General features: G+C 44.4%; 1 protein-coding gene across 3 annotated transcripts in view; it reads right to left on the bottom strand.

The window, feature by feature from the left end:
- Positions 1 to 1,153: 1,153 nt before the first annotated feature.
- PRKCB (protein kinase C beta) overlaps positions 1,154 to 25,718 on the bottom strand; it is a 153,384-nt gene continuing 128,819 nt past the window's right edge. The window contains exon 17 of one of the 3 annotated variants that reach the window (XM_073559285.1): positions 1,154 to 1,246. In XM_073559285.1, coding sequence (XP_073415386.1) covers positions 1,190 to 1,246 — 57 coding nt within the window. In that variant the 3' untranslated portion in view covers positions 1,154 to 1,189. Of the gene's footprint in view, positions 1,247 to 11,590; positions 16,781 to 17,056; positions 23,657 to 25,718 lie in introns of those variants that run through there. The other 2 variants (XM_073559284.1, XM_073559283.1) reach the window with 2 other exon arrangements.

Here is a 25,718-nt window from a genome sequence, read left to right as displayed (position 1 = left end):
CGCCCTAAGGACAGTCTGAAACTTGTAGTTCTACAACAGCTGGACGGCCGCAGATTGCAGCTCAATCCTTATATTCATAATCTGCTCTAATCCAATCTGCAGCGAGGATTATAATTCTGCGGAGTATTATACGGACCCGCGGTGGCTTAGGTATCCTGGCTATTAAGGGTCCAATCAGGAGGGTGACTTCCACATGAGATTATCATCCAGCTTTCCCAGATGCAGGATCCTGGGAAAGTTGGGTAGCGGTTTATCTCTGTGTCGTACACCTGTCCTCTTCCTATTTATTCTCACCATTGCTATAATTTCAGCTGTGCTGTAAAGCGTATGCGGATCGCCGGAGACTTTATGGCATTTTTCAGTCATTGCATTGCGGGCGAGCACCAGGAAATTGCTGTGATCTCTCCATGAAATGTGACAGTAGCTGAAATCTTGCCTCACTGCAGAATATTTACATGTGTAATATGCAGCCATTACGGCGGAAAATAGGCCCAGAATGGAAATTCAAGGAGTAGCAAGTCAAGGGCATCCTCTTAAAGGCGTCTTCTTAGGAAAGCATCTGCGGATTGGTGGGCTTCTGGGATCCCTACCTAGCAAAAGCCAAATGTCCCCCGACCTCCACCTTGCAAGAAGTGAGGACTAAATGCAAAGATGGCACTGCCGGTGCGTGACTCGCATTCACACTGCAGAACCATGGAGTCTGGAGTGGTAAGCACATGAAATGCCGCCACATGGTGCATCCATACATAAAGGACAATACCTCTGTAATGCGGCATTACATGGAGCAATTCACTCCTTGACGGAAATATTCCCATATACTTCTGTATGAATTCAGCGGCATCTCGAGGTCCAACACGGACCCTATGAGTGCGGTATTACAGCGCCGTTCACATTGGACATCGTATGGAGATGTAATAAGCCTTTAACCGACACGGCACAGAGGGAAAATAAACCACTTTGTTATTAGAATTGAGCTAATGAAACTTTTTTTTTGCTACAATAAATTGCCATAGAGAAAGCATTAGAGAGAGAAACTGCAGTTTAAAGTATAGTGAATTGAGTTAATAATTCAAAATGTTTATTCTCTGAAACAGGATGATGTCTAAAGAAAAATATAAAAAAAACAAACCGCTTTTTAGACTTCACCTAACATCATCCTCTGAAGTTGAAAGGTTTCAGCGGGGTTCTATCAGATCCTGCACGGACGCAGAGTCATGGCGTCATCATTGTTGTTACTGGCTCCAATCTGTAATATCATAATATAGGAAGTAAAAAAAAAAAAAATGTGGGCTTTTTTTTGGATCCATCATTTAAAGTAAAGGGTTATTCTTTTGCGCATAGATGGATAGGGCTTGTAAATTAAAGCACTTTTGCAATTTACAGTTAATTAAAATTTTCATCCGTTCTTGAGCTATTAGCACTTTTCATCTGCTCGTTGTCTAGGAGACCGACCACCGCTGCTGCCTAACTTATAAGCACTGTGCTGCAGCTAGCCGAGATTAGGAGGTAACCGCACGCTCCAGCGATCCTGTCCAGCTTTAAAACAGTGACTACAAGCTCAATAGAAAAGAGATAGTTTAACACTGAACAAGTCCTGCTGTCTAGCAGCGGTGGTCGGTCTCCAAGGCAGCGAGCTGAAAAAAAACCAAGTGTTAATATCTCAAGAACGACTGAAAATTGTAATAAGCATTAAATTGCAAAAGGGCTTGTATTTACAAGCAATTTCTAATTATACCCATTTATGAAGATGGGAAATAACCCCTTTAAGGTAAATGCAATGAAAAAAGTGAATTGTTCATTTTGGGATTTATGAGATTAAGAAACATGGTGGCCTTCTTCTAGAATCAGCGCCACTTATCAATAGGCTTTTTCTAGAATTGCAGTATTCCAGTTGCAATACCACCTACGGCCTATAGAGGAGAGCGGCGCTGTTCCTGGAAGGAAGCAGCCATTTATTCAAATCTCATAGAGCCCCATTATGAGATCGCCTCTGACATGTGAGTAGGTGTGTGGATATCTGCTCTTCATACCCAATGAGCCTACAGATTTTGGAACGGCCAGTGTGCAGCGCTGCGGTATACAGCATGAGGGAGTAGTCTGAGCCGTAGAGGAGGTTGGTTTCAGTAAACTATAGTCCATGACTTGGAAGCTAGTAATATTTCCATTAATGACTATAAGGAGGATGCAGATGCAACCAGGCCCTGGTATCACAGAAGACCTCAAATAACCCGGACACCACTAGGAGCACCATTATGACACCCATGCTAGATCAACGGGAGGTAGGCTTTGACGTGGAGTTGCCCTGAGAGGGCGCCAAGAAACACAGTGCCCCCCACTCCATGACTGGATGGTAGTGGTGCCCAGCTGATGGACACCCCGTTAGCCACTACTGCCCAACTTCTGTAGGTCTCAGTGGTGCTCCTAGTGGTGTCTGAACAATGGAAAATAATGGATTTTCTATTGGATTCCGGAAGGTCAAGAAGCTAGCTCAGGCTTCAGCACTCCGGGATGTAACATTGGAGGATAGTAGAGTTTTTGATGTCTTTGGCCACGTCCAGTGCTGGGACTAGGCCACTTCATTGCAGCTCGGAACGGAGGCGCTGGTGCTGCAGACTAATATTGTGCCAGCCCTTCTATCCATAAGAGACGACCTCAAGGTTCCACTGACCGTTTATGATATACAGTTGTTGCTAAAAGTATTGACACCCCTGCAATTCTGTCAGATAATACTCAGTTTCTTCCTGAAAATTATTGCAAACACAAATTCTTTGTTATTATTATCTTCATTTAATTTGTCTTAAATGAAAAAACACAAAAAGAATTGTCCTAAAGCCAAATTGGATATAATTCCACACCAAACATAAAAAAGAGGGTGGACAAAAGTATTGGCACTGTTCGAAAAATCATGTGATGCTTCTCTAATTTGTGTAATTAACAGCACCTGTAACTTACCTGTGGCACCTAACAGGTGTTGGTAATAACTAAATCACACTTGCAGCCAGTTGACATGGATTAAAGTTGACTCAACCTCTGTCCTGTGTCCTTGTGTGTACCACATTGAGCATGGAGAAAAGAAAGAAGACCAAAGAACTGTCTGAGGACTTGAGAAACCAAATTGTGAGGAAGCATGAGCAATCTCTAGGCTACAAGACCATCTCCAAAGACCTGAATGTTCCTGTGTCTACCGTGCGCAGTGTCATTAAGAAGTGTAAAGCCCATGGCACTGTGGCTAACCTCCCTAGATGTGGACAGAAAAGAAAAATTGACAAGAGATTTCAACGCAAGATTGTGCGGATGTTGGATAAAGAACCTCGACTAACATCCAAACAAGTTCAAGCTGCCCTGCAGTCCGAGGGTACAACAGTGTCAACCCGTACTATCCGTCGGCGTCTGAATGAAAAGGGACTGTATGGTAGGAGACCCAGGAAGACCCCACTTCTTACCCTGAGACATAAAAAGCCTGGCTGGAGTTTGCCAAAACTTACCTGAAAAAGCCTAAAACGTTTTGGAAGAATGTTCTCTGGTCAGATGAGACAAAAGTAGAGCTTTTTGGGCAAAGGCATCAACATAGAGTTTACAGGAGAAAAAAAGAGGCATTCAAAGAAAAGAACACGGTCCCTACAGTCAAACATGGCGGAGGTTCCCTGATGTTTTGGGGCTGCTTTGCTGCCTCTGGCACTGGACTGCTTGACCGTGTGCATGGCATTATGAAGTCTGAAGACTACCAACAAATTTTGCAGCATAATGTAGGGCCCAGTGTGAGAAAGCTGGGTCTCCCTCAGAGGTCATGGGTCTTCCAGCAGGACAATGACCCAAAACACACTTCAAAAAGCACTAGAAAATGGTTTGAGAGAAAGCACTGGAGACTTCTAAGGTGGCCAGCAATGAGTCCAGACCTGAATCTCATAGAACACCTGTGGAGAGATCTAAAAATGGCAGTTTGGAGAAGGCACCCTTCTAATATCAGGGACCTGAAGCAGTTTGCCAAAGAAGAATGGTCTAAAATTCCAGCAGAGCATTGTAAGAAACTCATTGATGGTTACCGGAAGCGGTTGGTCACAGTTATTTTGGCTAAAGGTTGTGCAACCAAGTATTAGGCTGAGGGTGCCAATACTTTTGTCTGGCACATTTTCGGAGTTTTGTGTGAAATGATCAATGTTTGGCTTTTTGCTTCATTCTCTTTTGTGTTTTTTCATTTAAGACAAATTAAATGAAGATAATACCAAAGAATTTGTGATTGCAATCATTTTCAGGAAGAAACTGAGTATTATCTGACAGAATTGCAGGGGTGTCAATACTTTTGGCCACAACTGTACTTTGCTAGGCAACAGCCGTAACAGACATCGATCCTATAAATGTAGCCGCGTGACAGCGGGAGACGCTGCTCATTTATGTGATAAAAATAAATAATATTTCATAATAAAGTTAAATATTCTGCTCTGACCATCTGTTCCTGTAAATGTGAGACCGTGGGCAGGCGCAATAACGAAAATATTCGGCACGGCTGCCGGTGCAAATGGTGAAGATACCGCGTGGCCCTTATGAACCTCAAATCACAAAAAATAGATGTACGAGTGAAACAGGGATAACCGGATTAATAGTAGGGTCCTACATGTTGGATAGAGTTACCCTTTAAGTTTATGTGGATTTTTAGGCTGCTGTTTTGGCAATTAGCTTTTTTTTTTCCCCCCAGAATGAAATTGATGGCCTACTCCCCTAGTAGAGAAGGTCTCGGCATCTTTCCCGTTCCTCTGTCAAACCTGACGGCAACAAATAAAATTTGTAAAACGTACTTGTCTCAGATGAGAGCTCGGAGGGAATCTCCATCCCGGGCTGCTATATTTACAACGTCCGCCTCTCAATAATCATCCTGCCGACAACAGCAACTCTGCCGGCACAAGATTTATACAACCGTGCGTGAACTCTAACAAGTACCCACAGGGCCATCGTAATAAAGACAAAAAATAGGGCACGGGATCAGCATCCTGGAGGATGGAGGGGGAACGAGTGGTTGTGTCTGATAATGGAATCCCCATAGGAGAGACCCTAAAATCTCAGACCCCACCTCCCGGGTCTGTAAAGCCCAGTGTCCATGAGACTGTAGAGCATTGGGGCACGGCCCATTGGGAAGTAGCAACATCGCTCATCAAATGGAATTTATTAACCCACCTAAATTGTATCACGTCAGGAGGGTAACTATGAGGGGGTCACAGAGGGGCCCAGTATTCTAAATAATCCACGGTAGAGGGGACCCTATTGAAGATTTTGCATTGGGACAGACCCGTTCATTGTGGGAATGGGGCTCGGAAGTTGTTCTTAGTAATTTTGTTGGCTTGGGATGGGCACCATAATGTTGGGGGCATCATATTGTGTGGAGGGGCAATGTGGGGTCTTTATACTCTGTGGGAGGAGTACCATAAGGGATTTGTACTTTCATACTTACCACCCTCGAGCACCTATCACTTTCCCGGTAACACTACCAGCCCACCCTAGAAGGTCCACTTTCGGAGAGGGCCTACATGTAATCTTTCCCTTGCTGAACGGGACACTCCTAATTTGCTAGGGTTGTGCATGAAAATTTGGGAAATTCTTGGCAAAAGCCGAACAGGGGCACTATTTTTGGTGGGCACATAGTACAGACTGGGTAAGATCAGGGCTGTGGCTCAGTGAAATAGAAAAATAGCATGACTCCCTACTATAGAACACAACGGTCCTGAGTCAGAGCAATTTTTGCAACATCAAAACTGGTGGGGATTACTCAAGCGTCATCTATGAATGGGTGCTTCTGGTCAGGATTGGAGTAGTCCTAGGTGGGTGTAAAGCTTCCCTAGATTGCCATCTCCAATATTGGTAACTAGGCAATACATAACCTTCTTTCCAAACTGGGAGGTATGGTTATCGGCCCATGGGCCGCAATGCTATTGGCCCCAGTTTTCTGTGTACTGTCTCGTGCATTAGGACCCAGGCTATACGGCAGAGCTAGGACAAGGCATTTGAGTATAGGACCCTGACACGACTTCATACATAACACGTAGGGGAGAGGATGTGATGGAGCGCGCTGTAGTGTCTGCGATGCTCCAGTTATTACAGTGGAACGATCGTCTCATCCAGGACTCTGAGCGTTTCTGCTCATCCTGTCACCGCTGACTGTCAGCAGCAGAAGACTGTGTCAGGCGCCGGTGATGATGCGGAGAAATTATTTTCTGCACCCGTTCTTCTAATTTATATCTTGGAAAGACAGAGACACTGTCAATAAAAAACCCCTGATCTAATACACACTGTGGTATGGAACCTCATAATAGACACGATATCTGCTGCAGAACCTCAATGTAGACCCCTAGCTGCTGCAGAACATCATAATAGACCCCTAACTGCTGCATAACCAGCTGTGTATTATGAGATTCCGCAGCAGCTGAGGTGTGTGCTGTGAGGTTCTGCAGCAGCTGAGGTTTGTATTAGGACGTTCAGCAATAGCTGAGGTGAGTACTAAGAGGTTCTACAATAGTTGAGGTGCATATTTGCATATTAGAAGGTGCTGCAGCAGCTGAGGTGTGTGTTATGAGGTTTTGTAGCAGCTGAGGAGTCTAATATGATATGGAACAGCTGAGGTGTGTAATATGATTTGCAGTAGCTGATGTGTTTTATAAAATATTGTAGCATCTGAGATGTGTATTAGGAGGTTCTGCAGCAGCTGAGGTGTATATTAGGATTGACAGCAGCTGAGCTGTGTATAATGATGTTCTCCAGCAGCTGATTTATATATTATTAGTTTCTGCATCAACTGAGATGTGTAATATGATCTGCAGTAGCTGAGGAGTGTAATATGAGGTTCTGCAGCAGTTTAGGTGTGTAGTATGAGGTTCTGCAGCAGCTGAGGTGTGTAATGTGATCTGCAGTAGCCTATGTATGTACTATGCGGTTCTGCAGCAGCTGAGGTGTGTAATGTGATCTGCAGTAGCCTATGTATGTACTATGCGGTTCTGCAGCAGCTGAGGTGTGTATTATGAGGTTCTGCAGCAGGTGAGATGTGTTAAATGATCTCCAACAGCTGTTGTCCGTATTATGAAGTTCTGCAGCAGCTGAGGTCCGTAAGATGAGGTTCCACAGTAGCCCAGATGTGTAGTAAGAGGTTTTGCAGCAGCTGATGTGCGTATTATGAGGTTCTGCAGCAGCTGGGGTGTGTAATATGATCAGCAGCAGCTTAGGTCCGTATGATGAGGTTCTGCAGTAGCCCAGATGTGTAGTAAGAGGTTCTGCAGCAACTGATGTGCATATTATGAGGTTTTGCTGCAGCTGAGGTTTTTATTTTGAGGTTCTGCAGCAGCTGAGGTGTGTAGTAAGAGTTTCTGCAGCAGCTGAGAAATAACTGAAGTCTTCCAACCTTCAGAACCGACTATGTCTGGATCTCTGGCTTTTCCTCCTCTCGTTATCACCTTCAGCCATTTCCTGATCATTTCCTTCCTCCCCTCTCATCTCCGCGCTTTATTTTCATGCCTCTCCTCTACGTGCCGCAGCTCGAGGCGACAGACACCGAGTATAAAAGTAGATTTCCTTTTAATAAATATTTGATTAATAAAAATTAAAAGCGATTAACAAAGCTGGATTATGATTAAATTAGAACATCCCAGCGGCAATCTCCTCTGCTTCTTATCAATTGAATCTGTCATTCAGAAATTAAGCAGAGTTATGGTATTTAAGAAAGGACAGCTATGTAGGCCTCATTTATGGCCTTGTTGCCCATAGCAACCAATCACAGCGCAGCTTTCATCTTCCCAGAGCAGATTAAGAGATGGAAGGTGAGCTCTGATTGGTTGCTAGGGGCATGTTTAGGACAGGCCTGTGCTATCTTTCACCCAGGGCAAAGGTTTAGGTTTCTGTTCCTAGTCCTGTATCTAAATACCCCGGGCCAAGAATAATTTGGTTTGTTGGTGCCGCACCTGGCCCTTACACATCCAGAAGTGTTTCCAAGCACCTTAGGCGGCAATCGATCTTCCCTGAAAACAGAAGGATCTGGTGTTAAAATTCAATATGTCCGATCCGTCTCTCCCTGCCATCATCTGCCCCCATTCACATTGGATGGTTGTCTGATCCCACATAAATCGCAGAGTTTGGCATCAGCAATAAATAAATCATACCAATGTGTCATATCACCCCCCACACATAGATAATAGAGTCCCAAGAGCGGAATTATCTCCCTGCACCATGTGTCGGAGCCATCATTACTGATGCCTCCGCTTCACATGATTACAGATCAGACTCGGCTCTGCTGCAATTAACAATGACGTCAATTATTATTTTTATTTTTTTTCTGGCTTTTTGGTGATATGCAAATGTCGCTATCGCAAATTGCCGGAGTGAAGCCACGACAAACTTGATTGAAATTGTAAAGCAAATCTCATCTCATTGTACCAGGGAGAGGGGAAGCGTCAATCTGAAGAACTGGCTTAGAATTCCAGAGCAGGCGGCATCCCCCCCCCCTTCTATTAACTGTTAGGTTTCCAAACCCATAACGTCCATGGCTCATTGAAGAGGGATTTCCTCCGTGTAATCAGTGGAAGACCTACATTTATAGAGCGCTGCAAGAAAAATATCCCGCTAGTCACATGCACTGAGGCTGCGGCCTAAAAGACGATTCCGAAAAAAAAAACGTAGATGCCTTAAGACCACCAATCGACCAATAATCAGGGTAGGGCCAGTCAATGGGAGGAAGATCCCCCAGGACCTATGTGGTCCAAATATATGGAGTCCTGGGACCAAAAAGGTGGCGTTTATGCAAATCCCACCCAAAAGTGGAAGTTTTCATTCCATTTGCCAAAAAAAAAAAAAAAAAAAAAATAATTCGTGTTTCCTAAACTAGTTTCCACTTGAAAACCTCGTCAGTTTCACCCCCATGGAAAAAAAAAAAAATGTTGTGAGCACATACCCCCCTAAAGCGATTAGCAGAAAAATATTTTCTCAAACAATTCACTAGGAATTAATTTAGGGTGATCGGTGTTCCTATTCAGGATCCTCAACAATTTGCCAGACTAGAGTTTTCTGGAGAACCCAACAGATGTACACATTACATAGACAATACATAAATATCAATAGGAAAAGACAGTGTAATCCCTCATTTCCCCTGCGGGGGCACTGCAGGGATGCAGAATACATGGTAGCAGATTCCCACCAAGATTACAGCCAATCACTAGCTATGATCAGCGGATTAATGGGGGACTCTACAAAAGAAAAAGATCTAACGGATGAACATTAATATTGGGGGTGTAGAGGGTGCACTTATACCCAGACATTTTGGTGCTTGAGACGATGGGCTACATCCCAATCAGGATACAACTTGGCGTTCTGTCTCTTGGCATCCACCACCATTCCCGAATAACGGAGTGGATCTTGGTACCAGGGAATACAAACAAAGGAACCTTCCCACCATAGACAGCATCTGCAAGGAGTTTGTATGTTCTCCCCGTGTTTGTGTGGGTTTCCTCCCACACTCCAAAGACATACTGATAGGGAATTTAGATTGTGAGCCCCATCGGGGACAGTGATGATAATGTGTGCAAACTGTAAAGCGCTGCGGAATATGTTAGCGCTATATAAAAATAAAGATTATTATTTAATATCTTGACATTTTTATCACATTCTTCCCTTACCGCCATCACAATTACACCGGGGCAACAAGTGGCGGAGAACGAGGGCGGGAGCAGCTAATGAGTGCGCAGGCTTCTCGTGCTACCTTTTAATGGATTGATGCCAATGCTTTGAGGGCAAAGTTAAATAAAGAATAATGAGTAGAACGGGATTATTGGGCAGATGAAACGTCTAGGAGATCGCCTGCAGGGGAATCTGGCTGAAGGTCAGAGACGATGGCGGAGCTAGGTCGCGGCTCGCAAAACTAATGAGCTTCTCTTCTTCCCATCAGCTTTGATAAGCCGAGGAGCTGACAGCCATATTTCGTCTTGTCCTCTCCTCATAATCCATTCCTTCTCATATGCTCGTGAAATTTTATCCTGTCCTTCCCTGTTCTTCTAGGGGCGGCCATGACTCTGACCACGCAACCTTCACGATCATGAATTGCAATGAAGTGGCGCCACATTGTGCACTTATGCGACACTGCTACAAACTGCTTTGAAGGAACAGCCTAATTTTTGGGACAAGATTGGTACCAGCAGTGTGTTGGAGCATGGAGCAGGCTCATATAGTGCACAGGAACGGCTGATGGGTCCTTCACGGGCCTCATAGCTGTCCAGCAGTACCATAGAAGACAGCAGCACAGTTGGCTCATTGCATATAGATTTATACTATGGGTCCAGGGTGATCAGCTCATTGCCCCAGGGGCTTCATTCTCAAAGGGGTTGTGCAAAATGTTTTTTTTTTTTTTTTTGTTTTTAAAGCCCAGTTAACGAAAATGTTTTTTAGCCCCAAATTTAAGGAGGAAAATATATATGATCTCTCTCTCCCACCCAAAGGTGGACAACCGCTTAGGCTATGAAGACCCTGGCGCAATGAGCTGATCTTCTAATGGTGGCAATTTCATAATGAGGAAGATGAATATTAGCAGGAAAAAAAAACATAAAAAAAATCTTTATTATAATAACGTTTCATCATAAAAAGCTGAGATATGGAAAGTGTAAGAGGTTAGAATACGGTGCCCCATCCTCAAAAAATACTTCTTACCCATTACCATGGGCACAATCATTGCCGGAGGAGATGTTCAAGTTTATTCCATTCTTCACATCAATCAAGATTTCCAAAATTTTCAAGTTTGCACATTTATTTTTTTTTATTCTGGCAAATTTTAAAATGATTTTTATTTTATTTATTTTTTTTTTTTTAATTGTAGCAATTTTTTTTACAATTTTTTTTTTTTTAAATGGCACAATTTGCAGAAAAAAAAAAAAAAATCTTGCAATTTTCACACTGGTCAAGGGCGATTGATTTTTTTAGACTCTCTAATTTCTTTTTTGTTTCAGGAAATAACACATGTACATTAGCCACAATGAACAAAGTCCGACCCTATATTTAGCATTGAAGAGTCTAATGAGCATGTGCAAAGGTCATTTGTGAATAGAGGGGGAGCGGGGGAGCTGAGCCCACACACAAAAAAGTGCCTTTTTTAATGCATGTGACACAAAAACTTATTTTATGATAACTTCTCTTTAAAGGGGTTGTCCCGCCATTAAAAAAAAACCCCTTTGGAAGATTAGGAAGAAAAAAAATAATCATACTCACTTTACGGATCCCCCTTCTGTTCCATTTTCTATATTTCACGACTCCCTTCTGGTCTCTGTAGTCCCCCACAGCTGATCACGTGCCTCTCATAGATTGGACACATCAGTCACATGACTAGCTGAGGTTTCATGTGTCATCTAGCCCCCTGACCGCTGCAGCCTACTAGTGATTAGCTACAGTGGTCCTTTGACTAGATGGCACCTTCTGTACAGAGATTGGTGGTGGCTCTGTAAGGCAAGAATTTTTTTTATATATATTTTTTTTTTATCCATGACCAAACACCCCTTTAATTTTTGGGAGGGCCATTGAAGATATGAGATTTTTTTTTTTTTAACACTAAATAAAAGGGGAAAAAAAAAGACAAAAGTTTTTTTCATTTTAAAAGACTGATCTTTTATTTGTGTTTTTTTTTTCATGTCATACATGCAGTAACCGGATCTTGTACACGAGGCCCAAGAATAAATAGATCAGCAGACGTATGGAAGACAATGGCCGCTTCTGCCAACCGTGAACATGGAAGGCCACAGAATCCAAGCCCTAAATTCAGGTATTAGTTCAAAAGTACACAAAGTTTTGGAAGAAGTTGGAAATTGACATGTGGCACAGTCCACGGACGCATCATTCTCATCTGCCCTTAAAGCAACAGTCTCCAGGCGGCGAGAGATCAGCGCTTTAAAGGGCTACGCGAAATCCTAAAAATGGAGGCGTCTATTTAACCCCTAAATCGTTCATTCAGACCAATCAGTGGCAACCTTCTGGAGCAGAAATCTTCTTTACCACGCCTAGTTGGTTCCAAGTTCAAAGGTTGGTGTCCCTTTAAATATTAGTCCAAAATCCATTAGTTTTCACGGACGGCCAATAGCTGCAAAAATACTCCCATCATGGACATTTCCTATAAAAATACAACTCCCATCATGCATGCATCTGTCCGGACATGCTGGGAGTTTCTGTTCTCTATCAGCAGGTAGCAAATCACTTTCCACCATAGTAAAATAACAATCACAAGTTCTAGAAATACTCAAGACTGCCCCTAGGAACAAAAAAGCGATTTGGCACAATGATATTTTTCTAAAATAATTATTTTTTTCTGAATTTCGACCAAAGATTACGACTTTGCTCACGATGACTGGGGTGTGCCGGATGAGACGCGTGCATAGGTAAATCAGCCGTGAACCAGAATATCCAAAAATAGAGGAATTTCTTGCATATCTGATATTTTCTTCTAAGTTTTCACTGTTCCTGAAAATGCTCCAACTAACATGAAAGTCTCATAAAAATTGCCATGCTGATACATATTTTACCTGTCTGTATGATCCTTTCAGACTTCGTCCCCACGACAACACTTCCTGCCCATGGGTTCTCTGGAAGCTAAATCCTACTAATGGGATGTTGGTAATTGCCCCGTGGAGCGCCCTCTATTAACACCTGCCCTTATATTTGTACCATGTGGTGTCCACATAACACTGACAAATCAATGCACTAGGCCCTAATGCAAACTCCGACCCTTGGCTCCCACTTACCATGGCAATTCTGGGGTCTTTGTGTATTGACGAGGGGCTTAGTTGTGACATCTAGCTCTGCACCTTCTATAGCTACACCACTGGACAGGGGATGACATCTGTACGTAAAAACAGCCACTGGGAACTACAGAGAGGAGCCTGCCGCTCTGTTAGTTCCCCTCTGCTTCCTCATGGGCGGTACTAACAAGGCGGAGTGAAAGGTAAGTGACAGTGATGTTAAATATGGGTGGAGGAATGGCGAGGGGACTGTGCCACTTCGACTACTACCAGGGATCAAAAAGCACCAGTCCCTCGTGAATGTTAGGGGATTTTAGGAGGCTTTTTCTAGGACCTCTCTCGCCTGGACAGGAATGCACCCTGTACTTAAACAACCCTTGGGAACTGTGTATAGGAGCCTGCACCCCTCTGCTTCCTCATGGGCGGTACTCACTTTCATCTCAGTCTCCTCGTTAATGACAATGTTATTAAATAAGGGTTGAGGAATGGAGAGGAGGCTGTGCTACTACTATCGGGGACAAAAAGCACCAGCTCCTCATGAACAAGAGTTAGGGGATGTGAGGTCATCATGATCAAACACTAGCTGGGCAGGGTTTTCTAGGGGGTCACTCTCCCCTGGACAGGTGATACACCCTGTACTAAGAAACTGCCCATTGGAACTGCGCAGAGGAACCGGCAGCTCTGTTGCTTCCTCATGGGCAGTACTAACTTTAGGCTCCGCCTTCCTGTGACAGTTATTAAATAAGTGTGGAAGAATGGAGAGGGGGCTGTTGTACTACCACCAGGGATCAAGAAGCACCAACCCCTCATGAACGAGAGTTAGGGGATGTGAGGTTATGACCCTCACCAGCTGGGCGGCCTTTTCTAGGGGCCACTCTATCCTGGCGATACCACGGGTCCATGATCACAGCAGAAATCCTCCTTGATTTCACCATTGGTGGCTCAGAACGAAAGGCAGATACCATTTGGTTATGTGGGGCGGGGAGGTCTGAGCAATTCAGACTTATCAGAGCAGATAATGTGTTTTAAGGGGACAATAAAACTTTTCAGACACTTCCATTAGGAGGGAAAAAAAATCTGCCACTAGCAGGTCTTACATAAGAGCTCAGACAGGAGATAATCACTTCTCCCCATTACAAATTCCTGATGATCAATTAGGACAAGATTAAAAAAAACAAAAAAAACACTCAGATTCTCGCTGATGAGCAGTCGTTCTCAAAGTAGATGTAGTGTGTGTCTACAGGATGTAGCAGAGCTGAATGTGTTGTAGCTTTCTGAAAACTGATGCAAGAGTGGAGAAGTATAACATCTTTACATTTTTCAAAAAAAAAAAAAAAAAAAAATTTTTCCAGCTGCAAAACTACAATGTGTGAACAAGATGAAAAAAGGATAGCACTCGCACGTGAAAAACCTGACATCTGAATGAGGCCCTAACTCATCATAAGAGGGCTACCCCCTGCTAGGACAACCCCTTCTCAATCTGAATGTCAAATAAAACACCCATACTCCCCTCCGGTGTCAGCACCATTCCAGAGGTGCCCAGGGCTCCCGTGAGGTTATGTCATGTGAGCCCTGCGCCTAATCAGCACAGGCATCTTTGTCCCAGTCTGCAGATGTTTAAGTATTCAAGAGGAAGTGAGAGATGCTGCGGCTTCCTTCCCTCGATGTGACTGCAGCACAGCACGCTGCGAGAGGGGAGGAGGCGCTGCCGGAGAAATTGCCTCTAAGCCCCCAGTATGGCTCTGACATTAAGAACATTTTAGCTGTAGTACCAGACACAGCCTACTGCCAGGAGTGGTGCTGTTTGTAGAAGAAGCCTTGTTCTCCTTATCTCGTACCACTCAGTGTATTAACTCTTCGTTCAATGATATCATGGATGGGCAGAATCAGTCTTAAAAGGTTTTGAGGCTGAAAGCTTCTTCCGGGTTTAGGTCTGAGCCGCGATTCATCACCCATCAGCCCCTAACGAGGAGAGGATGATAAGGGCGCATAGATCAGGTGAAAAAAAAAAAAAGGGATTGCACTCTGATCAACGTTATTCAATGTGGATACATACCGTGTGATCGGGGCCAGACATTAGTAAACGACTGCCCATGGGGATTACCACGGATTATTGTAAATGCAGCAAGGACTAAACTTTAGTCATCAATCGTAATAAACGCTGGTGCAGAATGATAAAGTGGCCTGATTATTAAATAGAAAGCTCACAAATAGAACCTGAAACAGCGCCTCTCTTATTCAGAGGTTGTACGCGGTACTACAGCTATCCTCTATCAATGGAAAATGGCAGATCTTATACCAGACACCAAGGCCAAGCTGCACCTTTCCTGTGAGAGTCTGCTGTGAGAGGGGATGAGGCGCTTCAGGAGAAAGAGCAGTCAGTGGCTGGGAACACACTGCACCGTTCTGACGTCACACCAGAAAGCCTAATATGGCCGCCTTCCAATATTTCTAGACTTTTCAATAGACATACAAATAGGATCTGGGTCTCTGTGGTCATTCTGATCGCAAACCTCCTTTCCTTAAAGGGGTAACTCCCAAGTGTGGAAATTATCACCTTTCCTTATTACTTCCGCATTGCTGGAGGTCTGACCGCTGGGACCCCCACTGAGCCACAAAACCTGGGCTCTGAAGAGCCTCATATAAAAGGAGTGAAGGTCAACCATGCGCACTGCATTCATTCTTAGTGGAGTGCTGCCTCGACCATCTCCGGCGGTCCCATTAAGAATAAACGGAGCTGATGACCATAATCAACCACAGCTCCATTCATACCCTGGTTCTTGAGATCGATGGGGATCCCAGCGATTAGACCCCCAGCAATCGGGAAATTATCCCCTATACCAAGGATAAGGGATAATATCCAAAACGTGAGAATACCCATTTAACACATTTATAGCTAATAAGTGAGAATTGGCCAGGATTAAAAAAAACCCCAAAGACTTCTCTATGGAAGTTAATGGGACGGAGCTGTAATACCACAAACAGCCACTGGACAGATGTGGCGCTGTTTGTGAAATAAAAAGCAGTGTTTTGTTTAATCCTGCTCTTCCCCTTTAATCACAAGACAACAAATCTGTCCCTTATTAGCTATTAATGTGTGAAAGATGGGCCGTAATCAACGTGACTGCAGAGACCCCAATTGTACACCTACACATTCCCCTTTTTCAGGGTGGTGCAGTATTAGAAAAATATGGCTGTTTTCATCCCAAAAACAGCGCCATAACTGTCTACAGGTTGTGTCTGGTATTGCAGCAGAGTCCAATTCACTTTAAAGTTGAAGAGGAGTAATAGCAGACACAACCCATAGACTTTGTGTGACATTTGTGCAGTGAAAGAGAAATGAAAGCACTTCTCCATCTTTTATAAGAGTCATATTTAAGTCTGCACATTCATCAATAGATCTATAGTGGTCAGAGCTGCATTTTCCTGACACTTCCGAATCAGTGCTGCATAACATTTGTTCCTGCCTGCAGCCACCACTAGAGGGCGCTTACAGCTTTGAGTCTTATGTATGAACATCAGCTCCCCCTAGTGGTGACTGCAGGCAGCCAGATTTTTTTCAGATCTGTTTCAAGCTCCATAGCAGATAAATGGATCAAGATATATTTAAAAAAAAAAAGTGTTATTTCACAATGAGTTGTGCCAAGCAAACTCGGCTCTGCTACATGTTCCTAGACATCTGCTCTGATCTGTATTATGTAAGGATATGTTATTTGGGGGGGGGGGGGTCCTACCCGCCTGGTTTCTGGGCTACCTTCATTGCATATAGAGTGATTAAGTAAAATCTCAAGAGCCCTGGAACACAACCCCACTGGCGTCATGGGTGAGGCACTACCCACCAGATCCTGGTTGGGGCTGAAGGTTCCAGTCAGAGGTTTCTCCTTCCGCTACACATTGATAACAAATTCCGGGTTTGTGTACGAAAATCCGGCAAACTCATTCTGATCCAGGTTCATGATAAAGAGTTTGTCCGTGGGGGTGAGCTCTACGGGCTGACGGGTGAACTCCTTGTCAAAGTTAGAGGTGTCCCTCTTGTCCTTCTGCAGAAGTAAGAAGTGAACAGACTCTGTTATCGGGAGGGATGGCGGCACAGGACGGATGGATGGGATGGCGGTATGGGGCCGTTTTTGCAATAAAGAGTAATGTGAAGGTTTATTGCAACTTTGACTCAACTTTTCGGAAACTTTTTGATGTTCATGGAGATGATGGGAGTAATAACCAATACAGTCACACCAGCTTCCATCGCCACGTTCACATGCTCCTCTGCATCCAGACGCTCGGAACAGATCGAATACAACAGACAAGCGCAACACTGGCGAGAACCAAAGATGTTCCGAAATTTAATCTGAAAGTTCCTAAATATCACCGTATTTAAAAATAATATTTGATCAAGACAGAGGCCAAATAATCCCGGATTATCCAGAAAAATCAACAAATAGAAATTAGGATCAAGAAAAAATTGCGCTGCAGGGAAGGAATTTAATTGAATTGTAATTGCTTATTTTAGATTTTTTACGCAATTTTAAAGGGTTATTTCCATCTTCATAGATGGATATTTTAATGCAATTTTTTTAGCAATTTACAGCTTCTTAAAATTTGCAGCCATTGTCGAGATATGAACTCTTTCCTTTTGTTTAAAGATAGTTGCCTAGGAGACCGACCACTGCTGCTGCCGAGCTTGTAAACACTGCGCTGGAGATGGCAGAGATTAGGCAGTAACCGCGTGCTCCAGCTTCAAAACCGAACCGTGCGTACAAGCTCAATAGAAAATGGGTTGTAAGCACTGCGCCTGATCTGCTATCAGTGGTGGTCGGTCTCCTAGGCAACGGACCGTAAACAAGTGTTTATATTTCAAGAACGGGTGAAAATTTTAATAAGCAGTAAATTGCAAAAGTGCTCGTATTTACCAGCACTATCATGATATTTGTTAAACTCTCTTGATCCAGATGATCGATATGCAGCGCGGCAGGGTCCGCAATATTAACAGAAGCTCCAGGTTCGGTGCGGATCAGGGCAGAGATCAATCAATCGATGTATTATTTTAACATATGGCACTGGCCGCCTGAATGGCCACCGAATGGGGGCACAAACAAATGAAAAAAAAAATTGTCAACTGAACCAGACTATTAAAGATCTCAGCACTCACTTGTTTTAGGATATCTAGACTGGACCTTAGGGGGCAAAAAAATAAAAATAGGATTTAAACATAGCCTTCGTTCTCACTCAGGTGTCCGGCGTCCACTTTGGCCTAATGCAGGTGCTTGAGGTTGCAAGGAAGTTGAAAAATCTCCAACCGGTTCAATCTCTTTTGCAACCCCATTCACCTGCAGTATGCGGCCATGGAACAGCAGCGTGGAGATAGTCTCATATAATATATGGAATATAGTATGTTTAATTCTAGGAGTTTGATTGTGTGGAATACAATTTATATTATACATCTGAGACTATGGGTCTTGAATGTGCCTATTCCTCTACATTGCATTGTGGGTTTTTTTGTCCCGAGCTGCAGTACCATACAAAACCTGTGGACAGTGGCGGCGCTGTTTTGGTAGCATCCATGTTTGACTAATGTCGGACAACCCCTTTAAGTCGTCAATGACTATCGTAGACTCCAAGGTTTGCGCCAGGTCGCGACATAGGTGCTTATAGTCTCCGCGGCGCTCCGGTATTAATACAAGTTTGGCTCCGACTCAACGTTCCCACCTAGAGATGAAATCGCCTCCACTTTTGCGCGAAGGGTTAAATCCCTGCAGCAAAAAGCAGATCTTCACCCATCTCTCCGCAGGACGCCCAGAGCTCACTTGTTCTGACAGTTACCATGACAACCATTCTACCACGGAACACAGCGCGCGCCGCACCAACGTAGGGCCCCGGTGATCTCCTCCACAATATAGGGATGTCACGGAGCGGCCGCTCCTCCAGCTGCTCCCTCGGGTTACTACTACTAGAGCTCCCGTCAAAGATGGCCGGCGCCCTCCCCCCGTAACCTGCATCAGTCTCATCACGGACCGCCGTACCCAATTTACATTACCACCCAGACAAAGCCCCCATGGGTCAAAGAAATCCCAAATTTTGTGGTGTTGTTAGTCCTTGGCCTTTTAAAGGCGATCATGCCAATATGTCTTAAAAGGGGCGTTTTGGGGTGCTCTGATACAGACTATGGATAGGACCCTAAAAGGCCTCGTGTACAGTACCGCATCGGCAGCATTGTAAAAAACACAAAAATTTACAATTATTAAAATGTCTTCTGCCCAAAAATTGCTGCAAGTGGAGCAACCAATCAGGATGCAGCTCTCATTTTCAAAAGGGCCTCAAAAAATAATGAGAGTTGGAAGCTGATTGGTCGCTATGGAGTTTCCCCCCCCACTGTGGCCATAATAGCATCCCATTACGTGAGTGGTTCCTCTAGTCGCTCATGTTGGCAAGACGGCCATGACAAGAAACCAGAAGAGGGGCCAAGATGGCCATGACGGGAAACCAACAGAGGCCATGATGGCCGGGATGAGAAACCAAGAGAGGCCATGATGGCCGGGATGATAGCAATATGACTCCATGCTTGTACAGTAGATCCCGGTGGATTACCAGTCCTGTTCCACCTACCAACTTATTACTGGCACGCTGCAGGCCTTTGAATGCTGCTCTGTCCACATTGCTTTGCACTGCAGCTACACGTGTTCATAAGTTCTTAAGAGAGTGGCTTTTCATGGATTAAGATGGAGGTTTCATGGATTGGGTTCTTCCAGCACAGACAGATCTCCTCCTCCATGACACCTCTGACATATAAGGGCAACGTCCCCATAGGAAAGTATTTCTGATAAAGGCTGCGGCTATGGGGCGACATTGGCAGGGACATTGTTCACACGACCAAATTTCACACGGCCGCTGTTCCATCAGTGTTTTGGGAATGTCGCAGTGCACCCATATTCACTTCCTTCGAGGTGCAATGTGGGCAGCAAAAGTTATGTGGCCCTAGCTCTTAAAGGGGCAATGCCATCTAATAACATCCTGGATCAGTAGGGGGTAAGACAACAGGTTTTCTGGTGGTCCCATAGAGCATACCTGGCCACTGCTCCATTCAGACGAGCCTAGTTTCCAGGATTGGTGGGGGTCTCAGGAGTGGTAACCTTGGCCCCCTTTGGATAGGTGATGACCTCTAAAAGATATGGATAACCCTTTAAAAAGGATGATTCTGATCTTCATTGGTGAATATTATCGGATAGTGCTGGTAAATACGATCACTTTTGTAATTTACTTCTTATTAAAATGTGCAGCCGTTCTTGAGATATGAACACTTTTCTTTTGTATACAGTTCGTCGCCAAGGAGACCGACCACCGCTGCAGTCTAGATTGGAACCTGGTCAGGATTAGGAGGTAACAGTGCGCTCAAGCGATCCTGGACAGATTCAAAGCAGCGCTTACAAGCTCAACGCAATAGAATAAAAAGCTTTTAAGTGCTGCTGTCTAGCAGCGGTGGTCGGTCTCCAAGGCAACGAGCTGTAAACAAAAATGTTAATATCTCACAAATGGCTGAAAAATTTTGTAAGCGGTAAATTGCAAAAGCAGTTGTATTTACAGCCACTATCCAATAATACTCCATTTATGAAGATGGGAAAGGACCCCTTTAAGCTTACAGTCATTTCTGGAAGACTTTTGGGGACTCAGCAGATGCAGGAACGTACCTTTTTTTTTTTTTTTTTTGGGGATACATCCTGACCAGTTGGAAACAAGTTCGGCATAAATTTAATTTTTATTAGTACGAAAAGTTAAACTGGCACAAGACATTTATACAGAGGATGAATACAGGATGTCCCGAAAACGTGCTGAAAAGCAGATACAAAATAATGGCTTAAAAAAAAAAAAAAAAAAAAATCCCTCCTACTGGAAGATCAGACCCCAATGAGAAGATTCCCTTTAATCTCTGCCGCACTAATCATACGCCAGTCACCCCGATCTCGTACAGTAAAGCAAACATGACCGCAGCCACCACTAGGGGGCGCTCACTGTATACAATCTACACTGACCTCAGTGATCACACAGCTCCATTGTGTTACCCATTTTGGGAAAAAAAACCGAGCTGTGCTAAAAAAGATATCAGAACATTAAAAAAAAAATTAAACAGCGCTCCCCCATTAGCTAAACGTCCCAATTTCGAAGTAACTAAAATAGCAATTCCACAAAAAATAAACCCGTGGGTGGGTCGTCTGCCCACCGTCTACAAGCTGCCAATAAAATAGCTAATTATTGGGCCAGTAATATTAACAGTGGTCACACTTTCTAATTCTGCACAGGACCCCTAGGATTAATGTGCAGGTCGGCAGCCACCGACGTCAGGGTTGTATAACATGGTGCATGGGAAATATACAGACCGGAAAATGATGGGAGGGATCGAAGACCACTTTAAATGCACAGTGCTTTAGAGATCGATAGCTCCGGGATTGTATTAGATCAGCAGAAAAAATTCCTTTTCTGGAAACAGCACCACTGTTGTCCACAGGCCATGTCTGGTACTGCAGCTTTGCTTCGTTCAGATATACGCTGCGATACGAGCCACGGTGCCTCGGCATTAGATATAGGGCCGGTATGGACAGCAACAGTCACACACACGGTCAAACTAAGCTCTGACACTTTTTTTTTCTTTTCTCTCCTGGTTAGGCCTGTTTCACACTTCCGTTTTTTCAAATCCGTCAAAATCCGTTGGTTTCCGTAAAAAAACGGATCCGCCATTTTTTTTCAGGATCCGTTTTTTTGTCCCATAGACTTCCATTAGTGGTTACCGCGGATCCGTCAAAAAAACGGATCCGTTTTTTTAAAAACGGATCCGTTTGCATCAGTTTCCGTCAAAAAAACGGAAACGGATCCGTTTGGTGGACAAAAAACGGAAGTGTGAAACAGGCCTTACCCAGTGGGAGTTATAGTTGCAAATACCCTATAAAAAACAATCGGACGTCACTGCGGGAAATAATTATTGCTATGATTAATCTTCCAGCATAAAAATACCGCAATCTGCATCTTCCATATAAAAATAGTGGGATGCAGCATTTTAACCTCCCTAATATAGTGTAACCCCCGACCGGTCACCAAGTGACCCGTCGTTACTACAACTCCCAGCACGGTCTGACGCCAAGCTTGGAGAGCCACAGGTTGCAGGTTCGGCCGGCGGTCATTTCTCCAAAATTAAAATGTCTTTGACTAACTTTGGAGAGGGGCATTATTTAAAAGGGAGGTTCAACCTCAAAAAAATTAAAAAAATAAAACAAGGACAGGGGTAATACTGACATGAATGCCGGAGCGGCATGCCCTGTGCGCCAGGACAGGAATGTGCAGGGAGTAATGAGTTAATGGTTGGCTACGGCTGCATGCCGACTGGCCAATTTGTAGCGGAGCCCGGGGCGTTCGCTGTGCTAGTGCATTATCTTCTCCACTCATGCGGAAGTGATGAGGATGATGGGGGTCTCGCACATACGGGAACATCTGCTGAATTTTTATGTCATCGATAGGCTTTGGCCCCTTTGGAAATCTACCGTGTAACGTGGGCACACAGCGCAGAAAACACGGCAAGATACGGAGCGCAGCTTGGGAGATTTGGCAGAATTCTGGCCAATGAGACTTTGGCCCAGTGAGATTTGCCCTAGCCGGGGACATGGAAGATTATAGACCAGGACTTTTTTTTTTCCCTATGATTGATCTGTCCACAAAATTACATAGTTAATGCACAAGTGCCGCACATAGGTACTAAAATGGGAAAAAAAAACATGGCCGCTTTCTGCCAACACAAAACAGCGCCACATTTGTGCACAGGTTATGCGTGGTAGAGCAGGTCAGCCCCGTTCATTTTAAATGGAACAGAGCTGAACTATTGGATACAACTGGGGATGGTAGGACTTGATTGGCAGAACCTGGTCCATCAACCACGGCAGAAGCCCAGCCTCCTACTTGCCAGCATTTTGATTGAAAGAAGAGCCACAGATGCTGTTAGGTAGGAGGCAGATTGCCGCCAGGCAAGCTAATCAAAAGAGGAGCAACGGATGCTGTTAGGTAGGAGGCAGATCGTAGCCAGGCCAGCTAATCAAAAGAGGAGCCACGGACACTGTCAGGTAGGAGGCAGATCGCCGCCAGGCCAGCTAATCAAAAGAGGAGCCACGGATGCTGTCAGGTAGGAGGCAGATCGTCACCAGGCCAGCTAATCAAATGAGGTGCCGAGTATGCCGTCAGATAAGCGGTGGTTCATCCAGAGGCCACAGATCTCCAACATGGCTGATGGCCCGGGTCCTGCGAGTCCATTTGTGCTCTTTTTAGATACAACCCATGAACAGAAGTGATGTGGGGAGAAAGTAGCCATGTTTTTTTTGTTTTTTTACTCCTGGACAATCCCTTTTAGAGTTCTGAACAGAAACCTTCTGGAGCTGGCTGAGAGACGTGCTCTGCCACAGCCACACATCGGTGTATAGAGAATACGCGGTGGCCCATTTTCGCTTTGGATCGGTCTTCACAGTCCACCCTAGCCAACGCGCCATCTTGGTCATAAGACTTAAGACATTGCCTCTCTTTCTTCACATCCTAAGGGTTACACAAGGAATCGACCACAGGGCTCTGAACACACAGCGAGGCCGCGCCCGACACACTCAACAAGATGGCATAGTTATGAATACTCAACAGTTTGTTTGGGGGCGAGCATGCCACCCCGTGACGGATTACACACGTACAGGCCCCAGCAGGGGATGTAACTCGGGGGGGGGGGTAGGGGCAACTCAAACCATTTAGTCTTTCAGCTCCTGTTTTACAAATTCAGAGTTAACAAAGGAAAATCCTTCAAATTCTGACTGGTCGAGGTTCCTGATCACCTCCTGGTCGGGTGGCGTTAGCACTGGCGGATGGCGGGTGAAAAATCGGTCGAAGTTCTCAGCGTTTCGGCCGCACTATGGGAGGAGGGGGGAGAAAAACAAAACTATGGGAAATGTATAAACGGAAAAAAAAAACCCAAAGAAGATGTCAAAGCAAAAGGAGAAAAGGACATTGTATCTGGAAGAAAGAAGTCCGAGCAAGAAGGTAAAGAAATATAGGCAAGAACGTCACAGAAATGGCTTCAGATAGGACCAGCGTAATGCACCCCGAGGGTGAGCAAGACATGGAAGCATTGGAGTCTGGGAAATCGGGTGTAAATTTAGGCATCTTTGCCCCTGACAGCCAGATTAGATCATTATTTCCAGTAGGTGGTCTGCACTACTGAAGCACTAGACTCATTGGGTGTGGTGGGCAACAGCTCTCATCTTCTCCAGACCCCCAACAAGGCCGATTTCAAACGGCAGTAATGAAGACAGATTTTAGCGTCCGCTACTCCGGCAGCAAGATCCCCTCCCCCAGTGGTCCTACTCTAGGGGATGTAGATCTCCAAACAGATCTTAAAAATTCTGCTTTGTTCAGTTGAACCACCATGCAAAAAAGTATGGCGGACCAAGTATGGCCTTCACGGACACCAATATGCATGCCAAACTAGCCTCGGGCTGTGTCTCTAAGAGTCCAAATTTTTAAACCAAGCAGCCAATTGAAAGACTAAAGTCTTAAAAGGGCTGGATGAGGGGAGAAGAAAAACAGCGCCACTCTTGTCATTGGGTCATACCTGGTATTGCAGCTCAGCCATATTCCAATGAATTGACTGCAACTGCAAAACCAAAACGCTCAGACAAGGATGATGTGGCTTCTATGGGGTGTAAGGGAACACATCTAACCCCTTTTAGATTTTTTTCCCCCTCCTTTCTGACTGTCTGGACCATCTGGTGCAAAGAGGTGGTCCGTCAGAAGTCTCCTCAGCCTTAAGCATTTGTCAGACATCTTCCATGTAAAGCAGTTACTCATGGGCAGCAATCACAGAGGAATCAGATCTGAAGCCATCGAGACTTCTTTACATTGATAGCAACACAGATACAAAACAGGAAGACAACATGAAAGCGACACATGGAAATGGGCAGAATATGGGATCGCTCAGATTTGTCACAGGGGGGCACATACTTGTTAATTAGCTGCTGGTCAAACATGGGAATGGTGGAAACAATAGATCACATGCAGCCCTTGCAAAAGGACTTAGCGGTCATAAAGTCCTTCTTCTGACAAAAAATGTGCAAGTATGAATGTGCAGATAAAAATGATCCCATGCTACACATTTATATGTGGTGCACACAGAGCCTGACTATAAATATAGCATGGGGGCACTTTAATACAAAATAAAAGATGAACAATGGTGTTTGAATTGCAGGTTTATGGTTCTTAATGCTCCTCATGGGCGGGTCTTCAATCCTGAACAGACCTCTCTTTCTGATGTCACTGGAGGGGTGGGACAACTCCCCAGTAACCCCCTGATTGTGGTCACATACCAGCCCCCTTTCATATGCAGAGGTGCAGATTATGACATATGAATTTACGCTATGGAATTGCTTTTTAAAGCAAACCTGGCACTTGGTATAAATATATATATTTTTTACCTAAATGCTGTTATTCTCCTAAATCTGGAGTGCTTTTTCTCTTGATCCCGAGCCTCTCTGTTCCTGAGATGTGGCTGTTCTTCCCGCTATGTAAATACAGGCTTGTTAAAGGGGGCGTGGTCAACTAGAAGACGCCCACAGAAGAGATAATGACCACACCTACTTGACTAAAAAAAAAAAAAAAATTACTAGGTTTATATCCAGGGAAGGGAGAGGCGCAGGAACAAAAGAAAAATGACGTCGGATTTAGGAGAACAGCAGCATTTACACAGGGTTAAAAGAAAACTGCATATTTATGGCAAGTGACAGGTCCCCTATAATTGAGTACTTGCAATGTTAGGGTCATTTCTGTTGAGCCCCAGTTCTGATGAAAGGCAATCATAGAGCCTCCTTAGAGATGATGAACTCATGTTCTTGGAAAGAGCCGGCTGGTTGCTAGGACTTGTGATGTTGACAATATTCTTACTATTCTTGGGCTCAGCTAACATTAATTATTTGCCAC

The sequence above is a fragment of the Dendrobates tinctorius genome, unplaced genomic scaffold (genome assembly GCF_039654945.1).
Source record: "Dendrobates tinctorius isolate UK_male_01 unplaced genomic scaffold, ASM3965494v1 ptg000267l, whole genome shotgun sequence".
In the NCBI taxonomy this organism is placed as follows: domain Eukaryota; kingdom Metazoa; phylum Chordata; class Amphibia; order Anura; family Dendrobatidae; genus Dendrobates; species Dendrobates tinctorius.
This window is presented reverse-complemented; position numbering and strand designations above follow the sequence as displayed.